This window comes from Ammospiza nelsoni, chromosome 4 (assembly GCF_027579445.1).
Source record: "Ammospiza nelsoni isolate bAmmNel1 chromosome 4, bAmmNel1.pri, whole genome shotgun sequence".
Taxonomy (NCBI): Eukaryota; Metazoa; Chordata; class Aves; order Passeriformes; family Passerellidae; genus Ammospiza; species Ammospiza nelsoni.
The window spans coordinates 63,571,974-63,590,536 of NC_080636.1; the positions used below are offsets into that span (position 1 = coordinate 63,571,974).

General features: G+C 41.4%; 1 protein-coding gene across 1 annotated transcript in view; it reads right to left on the reverse strand.

Moving 5' to 3' along the window:
* Window positions 1-18,563, reverse strand: part of CSGALNACT1 (chondroitin sulfate N-acetylgalactosaminyltransferase 1) — a 41,505-nt gene continuing 22,942 nt past the window's right edge. The window contains exons 3-10 of the mRNA XM_059470561.1: window positions 16,817-17,070; window positions 14,287-15,209; window positions 7,294-7,510; window positions 5,155-5,256; window positions 4,182-4,360; window positions 3,749-3,843; window positions 653-734; window positions 1-292 (exon numbers count right to left, since the gene is read on the reverse strand). Coding sequence (XP_059326544.1) covers window positions 9-292; window positions 653-734; window positions 3,749-3,843; window positions 4,182-4,360; window positions 5,155-5,256; window positions 7,294-7,510; window positions 14,287-14,920 — 1,593 coding nt within the window. The 5' untranslated portion in view covers window positions 14,921-15,209; window positions 16,817-17,070 and the 3' untranslated portion in view covers window positions 1-8. The remainder of the gene's footprint in view (window positions 293-652; window positions 735-3,748; window positions 3,844-4,181; window positions 4,361-5,154; window positions 5,257-7,293; window positions 7,511-14,286; window positions 15,210-16,816; window positions 17,071-18,563) is intronic.

Below are 18,563 nucleotides of genomic sequence, written 5' to 3' on the forward strand. Positions count from 1 at the left end.
TTCTAGATTCACATCTTCTTACTGCTCAATTTCTGTTTTTGCAGGTGTGTCTCAATCTCTTGCTTGAAAACAAGCATCCCAAGCTGGCCATGAGAAGCCTCATTCATGGCCTTGGACTGCATGCACATTTTGTACTGCTCTGGAGTCAGCTCGTCCAGACACTGCTTTTCATGCCACAGATGGAAGAGACCCCTGACAGGCGTTCGGATCACCATCAGGTTGCTGTGAAGGTACTTGCGGTACAGATGCACATCTTCACCACCCCAGCCTTTAATGTCCAGGTCAAAGCCACCTGACACAGACAAAATTCAAAATACAACTAGAAATCTGTTAGCAAACTCAGTGCTATTAATTGCACTGCAGCTGTTTTCTGATTCCAGTCAGGCCTTTAAAACACACACACTTTCTGTGAACATTTAACTGCCCGTGTTCAAATATTTCACCTTCAGAGAAAAGTTCTTTATTTGTAATTTTATTTGTAAACAGTGTTTAGATTCTAGTAATTCTGTTACACCTGGGAAAAGCCTGAACATCTAACCCCAGCACTGCTGCAAATTAGTGAGACAGACACATTGGCAAAGGAAAGGGAGGCTGATCATAATTTTCTATGTTTTAGCAAAAAGGCAGGTGTATTGGAATGTATTTTTCTTACCTATGTTGATAAAATCAGATCTGTACTGGCAAGTCATCCCAAAACCAAAGTCTCTCCAAAATCCAGTTTCTTTTTTAATAATCTGCATGGAGGGAAAGGAATATTTATATAGAAGCAGAAATGCTTTCAGAGTGAGCATTCTGACCTGAATGTGGTCAGAAATAGGAGCAACTACCCTTTTATTCTTCCCCATGTGAATCCACAGCTGGTCCTGAACACATTTTTGTAGATATTCGTTGGACATATCTATATATCTGCCATCCCAAAACAGCTGTGTTCTTAGCGATCTTGGATAACCCGCTTGACCCAGAACAATCAGGTTTTGCTCCACCCTGCTGTTGTAGACCAAGTAGAACAATATCACACCTCTGGAGATAATTTCTTTGAAGGCAAAGCATCCTCCAGAATTGTTAGTTTCTGTGGGATTCACACCTGATGTAAGAAACATATTGGTAAACCAGGGAAGCCAGACTTTGCTGTCAGAACAGATGGTGGCATCTGCATTGTGGACCACAAGAGCTCTAGAAGAAAACAGTGGTTCTAATCTGATCACACAATCTACAGCTTTTTGATTACATTGATTTTGAGTAACAAGAATAATTTTCCATTACAGAAAGTGCTATATCCACCTAAAATTGAACTCCAGAAACGCTTGGTGATAGATATATGTCCCATGAAAGCCTTTGTAAAGATGAATGGTCTGCCTTCCTGAGATGGACAATCAAAATATTATTATTACAGGTAGAAAATCAGAGCACTGAGAAACAATGGCTATAATTTTGAAAGGCAGATATCCAAGTACAGATCTCTAAGGTCATAATTCATGCATGTGAGTGACCTAACCCAATCTGGTGAGACATCCAAGAGCTTCAAGGGATAGGCATTTAAATCCTCTGAGCAAGTCAGCAGTACTTCACACTCTTGAATGCCTGGTTAAAAACCTATCCATTAGCAGTTTCTTTAGAAAATCTTGACTTAGTCGTGACAGAATTTCAGAAGATGAGGAAAGAGAACTTCCATTTCTGGTTTTACAAATCCTAGTATTTCTTTTACGAAGAAATGCTCTTCCAAAGTTTTCTCTCCTGATTTATTGTTCATGCTTCCCATTTTTGTTCATAACTCTTGTCACTTCAAATGCTTTTTTAAAAAATTTATTTTACTGCTTGCATTGCTATACATTTCATTTCTCTTCTCATTTCTCCTTTCCTTGAAAAAGCCAAGTCACTGCAGAAGCCAATTAAAAGGAAATAAGATTGAATCTGTCAGGCCTGCACTGTAACAAGAAGTCTCCATCACAATGCCCTTACAGCAAGCTACTCATGTGCATTAGCATTATTATTTCCCATTAGGGCAAGTGGCTGCTGCACAAATCAAATTCTATCCAAGATTTCTGAAGGATTTTTGTTTTTCTCCTCAGCAGCCCAAGTTCCAGGACAGAGAGCTAACACTGTCTTGTTTTATTGGCATAGATCTGGCTTTATGCCTGGCAACTAATGTGGGCTAAAAATACAAAAATATACATAAAAATGGGATTGGCTGTACTTCTTCAAATCAAGAAGCTTTTCTGACATAAGCATCACATTTTATGATTCAATATTAGCTATAAATATTTTCACAATCCTGACAATATACTTTGTGGAATTTATGCTAGCTTGAAAGCTAAACTCTATTTCATTCCCTAAGCACAATTTTTACAAGCTTGAGGATCCCTGACAGGCTCTGAGCAGAGAAAGAAAAGCTTACGTGAATCCCATGGTATGATCAGAACAAGTTTCTTCTGAGAAAAAAACAGTACAAGCAATTTTCCAGACACTTCAGTAAAAGGCTTTCTGGCTATATGTCTCATAACACAGAGAGTAGTTTAAAAAATTACTTTAAAATATTTTGGATTGACTTTTCAAACTCTCATTCTTCATTTTTATAGAGGAACTGTATAAGGTGGGGGTAGTGATGACAGAAGACTGGACTCAGACACCAGGTGATCTTTTTCAACTGTGACTGTGTCTGGGCTCACACCACCTTAATTCATACTTATCCAGAACAACAATAGAAGCTGGGATGCTCTGGGGACAGTGTCCAGCCAGGGACAGGATGAGCCCTAGTGAGTGCAGTGCCTGGCAGTAAGAGAGGCAGATGTGGCAGGTTAGGACCTGGCCCAGAGGAACTGAATGAAGCTGCAGAGTTGACTTATGTTTCAATTTGAAAATTCAGCCACTTAGCAGCACTAGTGGGTAGAGAACTGGAGAGAAGCAAGACTCCCTTCTATCAGGCCTTTAGGCTCAACAACAGTGCAACACCAGAGCACAAGAGAATGGAGAACAGTGTCTGCAGCAGTGCCAGGCAATGGCTTGGTCACTAACATTCACTTGAACCTTTAATCTGTGTGCTCTTTCTTCCTCACAACAGCTCCCTTCTCATTCAGGAGACTCCTACATGTCTTAATCATATGCCTTATGGCAATGTTTTTAAAAATACTGCTTTTTTCTCTTGTCAAAATTATGCAGGTGAGATGAAAATCAGTGGAGCTGTGCTGTGTTGTATCAGTGCCAGAATAAAGTGACAGTTCCAAGCATGTGATTTGACTCAGACACTTCAGAAACACACTGTCTGCTCACAGGCAGTTCAGTCATGAACTGTGAGAAGGGAAAGGCCGCTGTAAGATGCTCAAGTAAGTGGGGAATAACTGTGACAGCTCCTGGAGTTCTCTTTTTACTGACTGATGTGAGGACAGCTCTGCTTTTTACAAATGTCATGTCTTCAAATGCAAATAGTATTCAGTGACAGGAAGAAATCAGAGCAAGTCAATGATTGTCACCCCAAAATAGCACACCATGGAGGAATTGTTCACTAGTTCTAACAGAGAAGCAGACATTTAAAAAGTTCTTAGTTTCCATGTAAAAACTCCAAAAAGGTTTAAAATAAATGGCACCAATGTACTTCCCAGTGAAAAACACTGCAGAACTCACAGTAAGGTGAGTGTTGTAGTTAATTTTGTCTGTGTGGTGGTCACATAGGGAAATGCTATCCAAGAGCATATGTACCTTTAAAAATGCTTTGTTCAAATAGAAGCAGGTATTCAGAGATGCATGTACTTACCAGCTGCTGTTCTAAAGATGGTATGGAATCATGGTGACCATAAATTATACTGGGGTTATACTGGCTGAAGAGAACAGGATAAAATACCTTCTTCCCTGGAAATGACAATAGGTTGTTTTTTTTAAAAAGCTGTATAAAACACACTTGTCTCTTAAAAGGTACAGTCCAGACCTGACCAAATCCAGACAAAACCACACAAGTTTTGCACTAAGCCTATGTTCTTTCCATGAGAATGTGAGGATATAATTAATAAAAAGATCCTGTTCCAGAAAGAACAGGTGCTGAAGGCAAGAGATTCTACACACTGGGAGCAAGAACTGTTACAACTGATTTACAGTTCATTACCAATTCAAAGACAAGAATACTCTGGTGAAGGATTTTACATAATAGGTGGAATCTGTTGAAAGACAATGCACTTCATGAGGAGCAGTACCTGGCTGTGTGTTCAGTCTACAGGAGTTCAAGAATTCAGCTGTGAAGTATATGTCCACATCACAAAAAAAGAGAACAACATTGTTTCCTTTCCAAAATCGAGCACCAACATCTAACCCTTTGCCCCTGGAAAACTCTTCATTCAGCTGGATGAAGGTGAAGTTCTTGAAGTTGGCTGACCTAGAAAGGAAAATATTCAGCAACTTACCCTGTCCATCCAATCTTAATACAAGCTGGGGGTGGGAACCCCATATGAAAGAATTAACAGATTAATAGAAATCTGTAGTATCACATTTCTGAGAGCAACTGGAGGGAAGAGATGTCCTGTTTGACTCTTGAGGATATTTCCTGTCTATGTTCAGAGCTTGACCTGTGTCAAGCACACACTAGCATTCCTGTCACAGACTTTCTTTGGACAGATCTCACAAAAATCCCAACAAGGTTTAGATTCACAAAAATATCTTCAGTGTGCAAATTTCAATTACCTGTGGTTACATTACTGTATCTATACAAGGGTCTTCTTCCTACACAGAGAAGACAAGCAAAAGGCTGCAGTGCCACATGATCTTGACAAATACAGCTATGTAACCAAACTTAACAGGGCAGAACTGGCCAAAAGTATCCAGTTCCTTTGTGCTCTACTGAAATTGTCTTCCACCTGCCTTTGGAAGTCAGATTTCAGTCCTAACAGTCAAAACCACTTTCAAAGAACTAAAGAGTTACCAGTGTGTGGGGGGGAGGGATAAAACCCCAAACAGTTGCACTGAGGTAAATTGAGTTAAAATCTGCTCTGCAGTTCTAAAGACCACTCAGTGGGACTCTGGGTAACACCACTTTTATTTGATACAAAAAGAAAGCTATTTTCTGCAATGCACTTTAGAACCTTTTGGCACAACTATGAGTTTTGAGTTATCAAGTCTCCACTTCACGTAGGATCGCTGTATATGAACAGCACCAGATGTTCAGGTACTTACTTAGAAGTATTTTCAAGTATTGATTTGACTTCATTCATTTGTTCCTTTCCAAAGTAAACTACAGTGAGGTGAATTCGTCCATCCTGCTGAATGCCCATTTCCCTGGAGAAAAGAGATAGATTTGTGACTTGTTCCAGAAGTTACCTTCCTTCAATAACCTACAGCAGCTGGAGAAGGCAGAGTAGGGTGAACCTCAGAGGCATTCCTGGGGACGAGATTCACTGACAGGCATTCTTGTCCTGAGAAAGCTGCTCACTTTCTCCCTTAGAAAAGACAGAAGTCTTTCAGGCAGATAGGTACCAGCTCTCTAAACAGCATTTGTTACATTAATAGGATACTGTTAAAAGAGGCCATCCAGCCCCAGGAAGAATAATCAGGCAGGCAATAACTTCAGCACTCAGAAGAACATGAGAAAGGGGATTTTTATAATATCCTACCTCATAACCTTGAGTTTTTGCAACAGATATTCCAGAGTTCAGATCTTTGGCATTACTAAAACCTAAGTATTAGCAGAGATCAAATATGTAGCTCAAGGGTAAGACCAATCTGAGCAAATGCTAGAACTGTGCCTCACTTGCACTAAGTTTAGTTTGTAAGAGTTCATCTATAATCAGCAGAGAGATCAGCATGACCAGAGGGCGATTTCTACCAGTCTAAAACAAGATAATCAGAGTACTAATCAGAAGGTTAATTTAGACAAGGAGCCTATTTTTAGATGGCTGTAATTAGACAAAACATCCCATTGTTAGAGTAAGTATCTTTTGATAACACAGTCTTTTCTGGGTAGCTATTTAAAGTTACATCTCAGTTCAGTTCTTCCTCTGAACATCATATCTGTGCTGAAAAAGTAATAGTTTAAGAGTAACTATGCTGAAAGCTTAAATACATTTCCTTCTTGCCTTTTGTTGCCTTAATATTTTACCTAATGGAGCCTAGCAAAGTGTCTGGGAGCACTGACTCCCCTTTTCCTTTTTTCCCCTTTGCAACTAGTGCATGGCATTCTCATGTTGCCACAATTGTATGTGCCCAGCAAATAGATTGAGACTCTTGAGTCAGGTACATGCAAATCAGAAACCCTGATGACTGGAATATAATTGCTTTTATCGTAATCACTATGCATTAAGCAGTCAAATGCCTTTCAGTCTGTAATCTCAAAAATCACTCTGTGGCACAATGAACTGTTATGTAAAAGTAGCAGTGAGTGAGGTTTTGATAACTATTGTAAATCAAAGGCAACTCCAATGAAGGGGAGAGAGAATGATGCATCTGACTCATCATCAGAAGGCTAATTAATTACTTTATTATACTATACTGTATACATTTCATCTAAACTGAATCTGTCATGCACTCACTCCTGCTCACAACTGCACAGAACTGCACTCATCTCTGATTCTCTCGTGTCTGTCCCGTGACAGTCTCACACACACACCTTCTTGGCCCTGATAGGCCAAGGGAACAAAACATCCTCACTGTGGGTAAACAATCTCCATATTGCATTCTACTTTGGCACAATACAGGCATGGTGAGAGAGAAAAGAATTGTGTTTTCCTTCTTCTCTGCTTGTCTCACAGCTTCTCTCTTTTCAGAGGGCATGCGAATACCACAGATAACTCTTTTAATTGCATCTTACGAAGGAAGGAAGGAAGGAAGGAAGGAAGGAAGGAAGGAAGGAAGGAAGGAAGGAAGGAAGGAAGGAAGGAAGGAAGGAAGGAAGGAAGGAAGGAAGGAAGGAAGGAAGGAAGTGGCGGAAGGAAGTGGCGGAAGGAAGTGGCGGAAGGAAGTGGCGGAAGGAAGTGGCGGAAGGAAGTGGCGGAAGGAAGTGGCGGAAGTGGCGGAAGGAAGTGGCGGAAGGAAGTGGCGGAAGGAAGTGGCGGAAGGAAGTGGCGGAAGGAAGTGGCGGAAGGAAGGAAGTGGCGGAAGGAAGGAAGTGGCGGAAGGAAGGAAGTGGCGGAAGGAAGGAAGTGGCGGAAGGAAGTGGCGGAAGGAAGTGGCGGAAGGAAGGAAGGAAGGAAGGAAGGAAGGAAGGAAGGAAGGAAGGAAGGAAGGAAGGAAGGAAGGAAGGAAGGAAGGAAGGAAGGAAGGAAGGAAGGAAGGAAGGAAGGAAGGAAGGAAGGAAGGAAGGAAGGAAGGAAAACCCACCTGAAATTCTGCATGAATTGCCGAAATTTGCTGGCTCTCTTGGCCAACGGCACAATGACATTAATAAGTGTGTCAGCCATATTGACATTTTCATTTTTCACTTTCATTACAGGACCAAATGGCCGGAATAAAACAATCTTCTTGAACTGATGTTTTGCATCTCCTTTGAAAGTCAGCTCATACAAGGTGCCTTTATTTTTTTCTGTACGGTAGATCCCTGCATGAAAACAAAAATGAAGAGATTTTTGTATTAAAGTTGGGCTCCTGGGGGGAAAAAGGGGGAAAGTCTTAAGTTGCTACATCTAAGCTGAAAACACAGCAGAGGCAATGAGATATTTACTTTTATACCAATGCACAGTCCACTATCATTTGGAGGAGGCCATCACTGTAGCAGGGACACAGCCCTGGGTTGAAGGAGCTGTTTGGTATTCTTGCAGGCACATTTCAAGGCTTGGCTGAGTTACAAACCCCTGAAGATTACCAACTGCTCACCCTCAGTATAACCCGGCAGATGTACTGTCCTTATTTTTCAGACTGCTCCAATTGCACACTGCAGACATGCATGGTAATGGGATGCAGAGGGACTGCAAAGGCAGTCTGCCTCTCTGCAACAGAAGGGATTAGGCCATCTCCCAGAAAGGTAATTTCCTGATGAGCACTGGGAGGTTCTCTGGAAAGTCCCCTGATAAAACTTTGCAAACAGGCCCCAGCCATCAACTTCACCCACCTTCAGTCAGGACAAAACTCTCCTGTTACTCAGTTCTCAAGACACTGCTATTTTCTGTATGAATGCCCACTCCTGGTCAAGTAATGGTCTGCAAGGATAACACTACAGTTTGTCAGAGCTAGACCAGGATACTTAATTCATACAATCATGTATTTATTTTCTGTATGGAAGAAACTTTTGACATACTTGATGGCTGAAATTGCTCTGGTTCATGCTGAGAGCCAGCATGAACTATAAAAGCGTTGATCATGCCCCACCAAAATACTATAATATCCTAAATGAGATCAAATTGGCAAAAAGGCTATAGATTTTACCCACTGTAAATGATACTTCAGTCCCTACAGTGTATACTGAAATAAAGCTTTTTCACTGGAAATCCATTAGGTTTAAGAAAGAAAAATTAATGCTAATTCCAACCAGTCATTAAGCCACTGTAAACATCTTAACAACTTAATCAGTACAAGAGTATAATTGCAATGCCTTCCATCTCTTGCAGAAGTTAAAGAGACAAGCACACATGTCTTGAAAAAAACTCCTCCTCTTAACTTGCTTTTCTTTTCTTTCTTCTTTTTTTTTTTTCCTCTCCATCTGGCTAGGAAGCATAGCTTCTTCTGGTTATGAAAAACAAGACCAAAATAAGGCTTGCTTTTTAAAAAATTTTGGTTATTCCCTGATGTGTAACATTGCTGGGCATCTGACCCATAGGCGTCAGCTCTGTCTGTATTTCTTGTGAAAGTCTGGGTCAAAGTTTTCTTCAAAGAGCAGTGACATAATCTCTTCATCTTGTATTGCAGCTTTTACATTGGTATAATCAAAAAACTAATTAGGTGTGATTTTATCTGGAGAGAGTTCTGTGGGCGGTCTTATCTTCACTATCATTCTATAAGTCTTTTATTCTTAATGAACACTTTAGCTGGTTAATAATATATGCAGATTTGCTGATCTGTTATTCACTTCATGTTTTATTTTTAATATAAGCTGATTCACCAAATGCTCCAATCCTCCTTCTAGCATAGTAAATGAATCTAGGGAGATAGGAGCTCCATAATTCTTTTGCTGCTAATCTTTCAGCATTGTGCCCTTGACTCCTCCTAGCTTTTTTCATAAAGTCTGCCCAAGCTGCAGACCATGAATTACATCTGTTACTGAATGGAGCTCTGACCACTCCAGCTGTTCGTCTCTGCATGGTCACATGCAGGATGGCCTTGGGACAGCCTGCGTTTCAAAGGACAAGTCTGGACTCTTCAGATTTTCAGTCTTCAAATTGTTTATTATTTCTTATCTACAAAATTTTCTTCCAGCCCGACAGAGGTCTGCCCAGCAAGGCAGCCAAGGGCACTCTGACCTCTCACTGGGCGGGTGTCTATTTTTGTACTAAAAACTACGTACATCATATTTACCTTTATTTCCCAACACCTTTCACCCATATTAGCAAGTGCACCTTCATCAAGGACCAATCCCAAAGTGCCAACATAACCACAGAAAATGAATGACAAGAAGAAGAAAGAAGAAGGACAAGACACGCCCTGATCCCTCCATCTTGTCTCCATAACCCCCCCTCTACCAAAATCCCAAAATCTACATTTTCACCCTGTAAATACTTCATTCTTACACCATTCATTCCCAAGTGATTCTCCTGTCCTCAAACAGGTGGCACATCCCTTGCAGGGTCAAAATCCAACCACCAGACGCTTCTGGCAACATTCTAGGATTTCTGAGCTCCCCAAGGGTTGTCTCAGTAACTCTGGACATCTGGAGTGATGTGCTGAGTTCCCACAGAGCTCTTCTGAATAGTGGCCTAATAGTCCCTTGATTTCCTCCTCCTGGTGGCCAGAGAATAGAAATCTGGGCCTTTGAACCCTGCTCACCCATTTATTCTTACAGAAAGCCTGCTGATGATCTGAGTGCATTGTTGGGTGCACTCATTTGCTCAGGCAGTTTTTGAACACAGGTTTTACCACAGATGTTTGTGTTTGAAAGTTTAAGGCAACCTTCTGACATTCAGATAAACAAAGTTCTAAATTAAATCTGATTTTCATTCCCTTTAGAGATAAATTGATAGGACTGTTTCATATGTTTGACATAGTGAACTGACATTTTTTCATAATAAAAAAGTTCTAAATTAAATTAACAAATCTAATAGTATCTACCACACAATATTTCAGCTTTTGCTTTTACATTCTCTTCTACCTACCCCAGCCAAGAAACAGTGACCCCACAAATTCCACTTCCCTGGAGAGATGTAATATCCAATAAAGGAAACCTTGCCAAATAAGAAGTAGCTTAAAGATGAATGCAAATTTGGGACCTGATTGGGGTCCCTCATAGGGCTATACATACAGAGGCTGCTTCTAAATCTGTAGTTTTGTTCTTGTTTAGTACCTCTGCTATGGCTGAAAACAAGTAGTTTAGGTGCAGGCATTTGTACAAAATGGTAATCCAAGAATTTATAATCCCAACATTTTATACTGAAGAGAACTGTATGCAAGTTTAATGCCTCTAATTAAATATGGCTATTCTTCATGAATATTTAAACTATTTGTTTTTCATTTTAAAAAATGTTCTTTCCTTTTAAAGTATCTTCTTTTTAGAAGCAGAAAACAAAGTGATTTGCCCAAGGGCAGGCAGTGAGCCTTGGAAATGAGTCTGAATGTCTTGAGTCACTCTGGCAACTCACCCAGCAGAACATCCTGCCTTTTACAAATGTTTTCCATTTCCAAAGGCTCTACTTTATTTGTGCCACCAGGACTTTCTATGTGATTCAGGAAGATGTGTCAAACAACCTCAATTCTGAGACATGAACTATGAGGAGAGGAAAAAAGTAGTCTCAAAAAAGTAAACAAAACCCCCTTTTCCTTAAAAGATTGCTTCTGAAATGAAAGCCTTGGAAAGGCCAGATATTAAATTGGGATAAAAGAAGGTTAATTGATCACCTATTGCTTCCATTACAGCAGATATGTTTCAGAATATGCACCATTTCTTTGAGAGGCAGAGAGAAAAGTCAAAGCCTTTGGAAACCCAGTGTAAAAAGTAAACAGAAGCTCTGTGTCAGCAGATAGAATGGCCCTAAGATGAAGGGAAAGAACAATTGAGAAGCAAAAATGGCCTGGGCTGAAGAACTGATGAAAGAGCAGTAAGTCTCCAGTCTTCAGAGCAGCAATTCCCAGAGCTCTCTAAAGAAGTGGAAAACACCTGATGTCTACTCAGCAGGGCAGGCAAACAACTGCCAGCTATATGGATCTACATGAAATGTGTAACTAGCAAACAGCCACACATTCATAACAAAATGCTGTTGAGTCGATGACAATTCTAGTTTCAGTTCTACAGACTACAGGCTTCAAGTCTCCTAGTGTCTCCAGAAACACTCCCTGGACTCATGTTCATTAGTTCCCTTCTGTTAGATTATGTAGGAGCCACTATGAGGATTTATCAGGATTTGTTGTCCTCGTTTTAACTCAGTGCTACAATGGTGTTCCCACTTCACATGCAGTAAAATACAGCATCTTATCCTTTGATGAAAAGCATCATTCCTTTGTCCCAGTAAGCAGCCATGGCAAAATTCCATCAGATAGACCACTACCAGTAGCTGCCCATTTGAGGAAGCAAAGCTACTCCTTTTTCCTTTGCCTCTGAGACCTTGATTAAAATTCCAGTCACTAGACAGCTCCATACTTCAAGTAGGAAAACTTTTGATCCAGCATATTTGAAGGTGTTATGGCAGGGCATTTCTTAAAAATCCAGGGATTTTCTGGAGCTATTCACATTAGGAAAGAATATCATCAGGCAGTGATTCCATTCACTTATGGAACACACTACTGAGGCTTGTCAGTCTCCGAATTATCATCTCCATCTCTGAGAAAATGAGCAACTCCCAGATCTATTTGGTGCTGCTGCTATTTACATAAATTAATGACTGGACCTGTTATCCTGCTTTCTAAGCAAGTGGCTTTCTACTGAAAACAGAACAGTCCTTTGCCGGCTTATAATACACAGAAATTTCTTTTTTTTCCCCATGCTGTTTCTTACTGACTCCCCTTGGCAGAAAGCTAGTGAACTTGGTTCATAAGTGGGAGGAATAAAGGGGAGAAGGGAGCATTATAGCAGCTGAACAGTCCGAGTGCCTCTGTCAGGAGAGAAGCTAAGCAGAGAAGCAGCCAGATGGATACATCTCAAGCTCCAGGGAGAAGGTGTGGCTCCCTTGGTTTTGATTAAGGGGGGGGGGAAATGGAAAATTCCACTACGTGTCAACTATTGCTCTGGAGGGAGAACTGAGAATCCTATCCAAATTTCATGTAACAGCAAATCTGCTGAGGAGTTTAACTCCGATGTAAGGTACTAGGGTCATAGTCTAATTTCCTAAGTTACTCTGTCTAGAAACTGCAGAGAATGCAACACTAATTTTAAGATGCCAGAGAGACAAAACATTTCTCCTTTAATGCAAGAAATGTTTGAAGAAACATTTCCCCTCTGCAAAGACAAGAATAAATGCACAAAATTTAAAAAAGGAAGAGATACAGACCCCAGCTGAGTTTATTGCCACACACCACCACCCTGCCTAACAATGAACTAGTACTGAAAAAGTGATAGCAGGTGCCAGGATCCACAAGAAAAGAAAAATCCACACAGGAGGCCGAGAAAACAAGATTACTGTGCACAACTCTATCTTCTAGCTAGACTCAGGATCAGAAACACACTTGAGCAAAGCTGGTGTCAAAGGCGTTTCTAAGTAGAGCAGAAACAAGGACGCAAATCCCACATACTGACAGCAGCAGTTCAGATTTTAAATCCTGTCTCTGACCCTGATTACCTGATTTTCATTTCAGCACATGTCTCCACCTGAACAACCTTAAGATGAGAGCTGTAGCCCCACATTTAACATGAGAGGCACACAGTTTTGTGTGCTGTTATTGCTTAAGCAGCTGGAAAACACTTAGAGGGTTAGTGCTATTACTTTCAGTGCAAATCTGGGCACTCCCAGAAATATCCGGCTGCCCATGGCAGTTCCAGAAAATGAAAACAGCTGGCTTGGTGGCTGGGTTCAGTGGACTCATGGTTGCTGTGTTGCTGGACTTATACTAAGTTGCTGGAAGCTGACATAGAATCCAGCTTATTACTCATTGTGTAGGCAGTAGCACCTGCAGAGCACTGTTTCCAAAACAAGTACAGAGTCCAAACTATACTTGAAATGCAGAACTGGAACAGATAATTCAGTCCTCCCTACACATACTGAAGTTACACAGAGCAATGGATTTGTCCTTTGATTGGCAGTTTCTGCCATTCTTGGGAGAATAAAGTTGGGGGGAAAAAAGAGTGACAAGAAGTCACAGAGATGTCCAAAGGGATTTGGCAGGGAAGTTTTCTGCCACGTCTCTTTGTTTCCAGCCCCAGTACATGGATCACTGCATTGGCAAACAGATCAGTCTGCACTGATGAGTGAGAATTAGAATTTGTTCCCTTGAACCTGCAGAAGTAAGGACCTGCCTCACAGGGGGTGACATAAGGAAGGTTCCTTGAGCTCAGACTGAGCTGTGCAGAGGCCTCCAGTTTCTTGAGCTCTAAATCATGTGAAAGACTTCCTCCCTCTGGAGAATTTCACCAGGGTATAAGAAAGCTAGTAAGACCATTAGTGCATGAAGAACCTCCACAGAGCCAGCACTAGCATGCATCTCTTCCCCGCATCTTTCTGCACTTGTTGCCTGAGCACAGCACTGGTACCTTGTCAAAGTCTCTTACTTATGCATAAAGGCAGGCTCACAGCTTAACTGATATTAAGCAATGTGTTTCAGGAAACATCTCCTTTCTCGTCACCTTCTCACATGGAAAAGGTGGTGCCAAACAGTCATACCTGCTTGTTCAGCACCTATAAAAACTGTAGAAACATATTTTGAAAATATAAACTAAACAACAAACAGAAAGGAGGAGAATGGCAGCATGGATTTGAACTGCAGTTGCCAGTGTTAACTCTGGAAATAGATCTGGGATTGCAGTCTGGTCAGTCACTCCTTGCTTTGTCAGTTTTGAGGCAAACACATGACTAGAGAGCTGTGAGAACACATTGGTGTCACTATAGGACACAAAGTTGTCACCGGGTCCTGTTCCCCAGGAAAGCTGCCATTTTGCAATAGTGCCTGAGACAGCATCACTAGGTCACAGCACTGACACCATCCCAGACATCTGTGCTCTGACACGGCTCCCATCTCCCTCAGCAACTCAGCCACCCAGAACTCCTCCCCAGCACTGTGTGGACCTGCTCTCTGCATACGAACCTTCCACAAAGTCGGAGGCTGTGTATAGGCGGGGTTTTGCTTTGCTGACCCCGTCTGGCTTGTTCAGGCTCCCCACTGCTAACTCGATCACCTCTGTCAACTCATCTCGCTTGTCCTTCCTTACGGGCTTCTCCTCCGGGTGCCGTGTCAGCCCTGTCTCCAGCTGGTAAACCTTCTGGAGGGTGAAGCTCTCAAAGGGCACTGCCGCGTACTCTGTGGACAGCTTAACACCGCTGTGCACCTCTGCTTTGTCTACTTGGGAACGCAGGAAGGCCAACAGGTTGGCCTGGGCCTTCTCTGGCTTACTGTGGTCAAGATGAATGTCCAAGGGGGCTGGGTACTGGTTCTGCATGTTCTTAAGCTGCTCGGTCCTACCCTGGAGCTCAGCCTTCAACTGGGCAATTTGTTTCTTCAAGCTGATGATGTAATTGCGGTGCTGCTCCTCTCGCTCTTGCAGAATGGCTTCATATCCCTCCTTCACAGTTGGACTGTGCACCCTGGGCAAGGCAAGCTGCTGGTTGTCACCCTTGGGTGTGCAAGCCAACATATAAAAAATAGACACTGAGCAACAGGCCACCACCAGCAGGCCTATAAGTCGGGGAAGAAATAGAATAAATCCTCGTCGGAGCATCATATCTCAAAAAAGCAGAGTCTAACCCCACATATGCAACAGTTCTTATATCCATGCAGTGCCACAGAGGCCTCTGGTCTTGGAGTACTCTTACACAGATACATGTATGTGCAGGAACTGGTTTGTCAGCTCTCTTGAAATGTGTGCTCTGCCTCTATATGGAGCTCTCTCTGGTGTGTAGTCAGCAGGACCAAAAGACAAGTTGTGAAGCAAACAGGACACGTCCTGATCCTCATGGCAACACCTATGTTGTTGCAATATGATCAGATGGGGGCTGATGGAGCCTGAGGACCTGAAAGATAAATGACAAAGACAGACAAATTAGAATTTGGTCATTCAGTCCAGACCATTTAGCGTGTTCTAATTTAGCTTGTTTCTCAGCTGCTCTAGCAGATCTCAAAGCTGTGAAGTGCTTGAGCTAAGACCCTAAAGGTGCCAAGATCCTTATGTGAAAAATCCCATATGTATCCCTTTCATTGTTAATAACATGGCTTGGCCCATTGCCCATAGGAAACTAGTCCAGGCCTCAAAGACTCCCATGCTTCACCATAACTTGGAAGAGTCTAGTGGTCGGATGCTAAAATGCTCGGTTCATCCAGGCATTGATGGCCCTTCAGGTGTTCTCAAATCTTGGAGTGTTCACTCAAGTTTTGAAAGGAAGGCACTCAGTCCCACAGCTACCACATACATTTTAGCTTCCAGGGAGATTTTTTCAAAAATGCCACATGACAAATATAGTTCATTCAAACATATGAAGCCTGACCTGGAGTAGAAATCTGATAACCAGAAATCTAAAAACTGTTATCAAGGCCAATTACTACAACTATCATTGTCTGACGCATATCCTACCAGATGCTCCCATAAAAACCAGATAATGAGGAAGAGGACATATTCTAGGAACACTCAGACCAATTTTACCCAAACTCAACAGAAGCTTTGTTGCAATTTTGAAACTGTCATCATTGCACATTTTTTTAACATTTCAAGACCCTCTTCTGTTTCTTATAACATTATGAAGATCTTTGAAAAAATGTACAGTAAGACCATGTTTTCCAGTCTGCCTAGGACTATAGACCACAGAGAAGGTGGAACTGGGAACATTATAATTTTTAATAAAACTTCTTCAAGTATATATAGATAAGGGAAAAAAATTAGATTATTGAAATTGAATATTGATGTAGCTATAAGCTACATTAAAACAATTGTGCTGAGAACATTACCAGAGAGATTTTCAAGTCCCTTGGGTTTGACTCAAATCCATGCTGGTGCAAGGAACTTCATCATTTACCCTGTACACTTAGGTATCAAGGCTGAGTGACATCCTACATTACACATTGTTAGACATAAACACAATCAAATTAACCCCTTGGTGCTCTCCGCTTGGATGCATGCATGACATCATTACACTCTTTTGACAGAGAGAGTCACAGTCCTTTTAGGCATAAATCCTTGCTGGCACACCCTTAAGCAAAAGCAGTTTGACTAAGAATAAGACTTTCAGAGTTATTTTCAGTTATTTCTAGTCTTGAATCAAAGTCTTATGTAGGACTTCTTATAAAACTGCTCTGTGGCTTCCCCCCTCCTGCCCTCCCCCCCATCTTGATTGACTGTTACTCCATATGCAGCAGTTACACAGAGATATTTCTGATGTTTGGACTGTTATTATTTTATCAGTTTGCGGAGCTTCTGGGGAAAATCCCAACTTTGAGCAGGAATTGAGGGGGCTAGAATGAGCCATAAAAATAGTACTGTATTTTTTTCAAAGTAATGCTAAATTACTTTTATAGCATTTCTAGGATTCTCCAGAAAATGTCAGCATTTTCAAAGAAAGATTTGCTGATTTTCAAGAAAATATTCAAGCAGCAGGAGAAAAGGACGGGATGAAGTTGGCACCCTTACCTTTTTGATGTGATTTCTTTGGAACATCTTGGTCTGCTACAGCTTCTTCTCAGCTTGCCAAAACCATTGCCTGTTTATCTCCCTTCTCATGCCTTTCCCAGAAAATGAGTATACTATGAAAAGTGCTGTCAACCTCAGAACACCTCTTCATTGCTTTCACATTTGTCAGCTGCCTACATCTTCAGCCTGTCTCTCGTGTGGTGAAAGGCTGTAGTGGAGAGGCTTCCTATGGATGCACTAAAAATGTTGGCCTCCTGCAATGTAAAGGAGCTTGTCAAAGCAGGGAAAATTAATCTGGGCATTTCTAACTGTACAACAGATCTGGCTAGAAGACTGTAAGAAGGTAGTGTGCAGGGAGACAGGGTCAGGAAGTGGTGAGATGTAGTACATAAAACACTGCTGTGCTTGTATGCTTCCCTTCACACAATTAGTCCATTGACTGAATTGGCAGAAGCTGAACATCAGTGAAAGGATTAGTTGTACTAACATGGTATAAACTGAAATTACATCTCAATGGCTTAGATAAACACACTATTTGATTTCTATAAGCAGCTACAGACTTGAGTTCTGGTCAAAGAGCTCTTCAAACATTGACCTTAGGATATATATGTATATAGATAACCATCTTCACTAAAATGTAGTATCTCTCTCTTCAGGGTACTATCTCTTTTCTATATAGTTTTCTGGTTTGAAATCTCTGCCATCAAAGATGCATCTTTATAAACATTTCAGAACAGTAAATTAGCAGAGCTACTTTGTCCTTTGAAACACCATTTTCATAGTAAGGAATTGAGACTATGGGGACTTTAACCTTCTTCTCAGGATTTTACCATTATGACTGTAGACATCCTGACAAGAAGCTTTCATTGCTTGCACTCTGGATCTGTCTTACTAAATTGTACTGGTAGCTTCAGTGGCATTGCCTTACGGTGACTGACATTTAAATATACAGCTGCTACTGTACTACTATCTCATGGACATGCTTGTGAAAGCAGTCCCTATCCAGGTCAGTGCCAAAAAAAGCAGATTACTTTAAATCAACACCAAAGGTGGTCACAGCTAAGGCATGTCAGCTGCATAGGCAAGTACCAGAAAGCCAGGGATGGTAACTCCTCCTAACAACCATTCTGTTGATTTCACCAGACCAACACAGTTTCACACCAACTGAGATGAAGACAAACTGAAATGTCAGTTTTTTTCCTAGGAACTGACAAAAACGCCTCTGTATTTCACAGCAGTCAGCTGCATCAAGCAGCATTAGTCTGTTTGCAAGGAGAAGCTGTAACAAATATGCAGTGATTAGTCTGGTGGCTGAGGAAAAGGACATTAATGCTTAAAAAAGCCTTCACTTGCAAAAACATTTCCAACCTCAGTTCAACCTGTTAGCCCAGCCAGAGGTCAGCCCTGCTCACAGAGGTGCTTTTCACTTGCTTTCAAGGAGCCTGGGCCCCAAAAATGCTCTAAACACAGAAACAGATTCTGTCATCACTCTAAGCACTCTATAAACACTTCTGCACAGTGGAGGGTGCTGCACCCAATCACAGGGAGCAGCAAAAAATGAAAATTGGTTGGTTTGAAATTTCAGATGGTATGCACCCATCACTGTTTCTCACCAACAACTGAACTTTTATTGGACTGTAGAGATACAGGAAATTCATCTCTGCACAGAAATAACAATGTATTTCAAGTCTGAATTTTTGACTCTCGAAAACCACACAGAGAATCTGTGCAAGAAAAAGGGACTCAA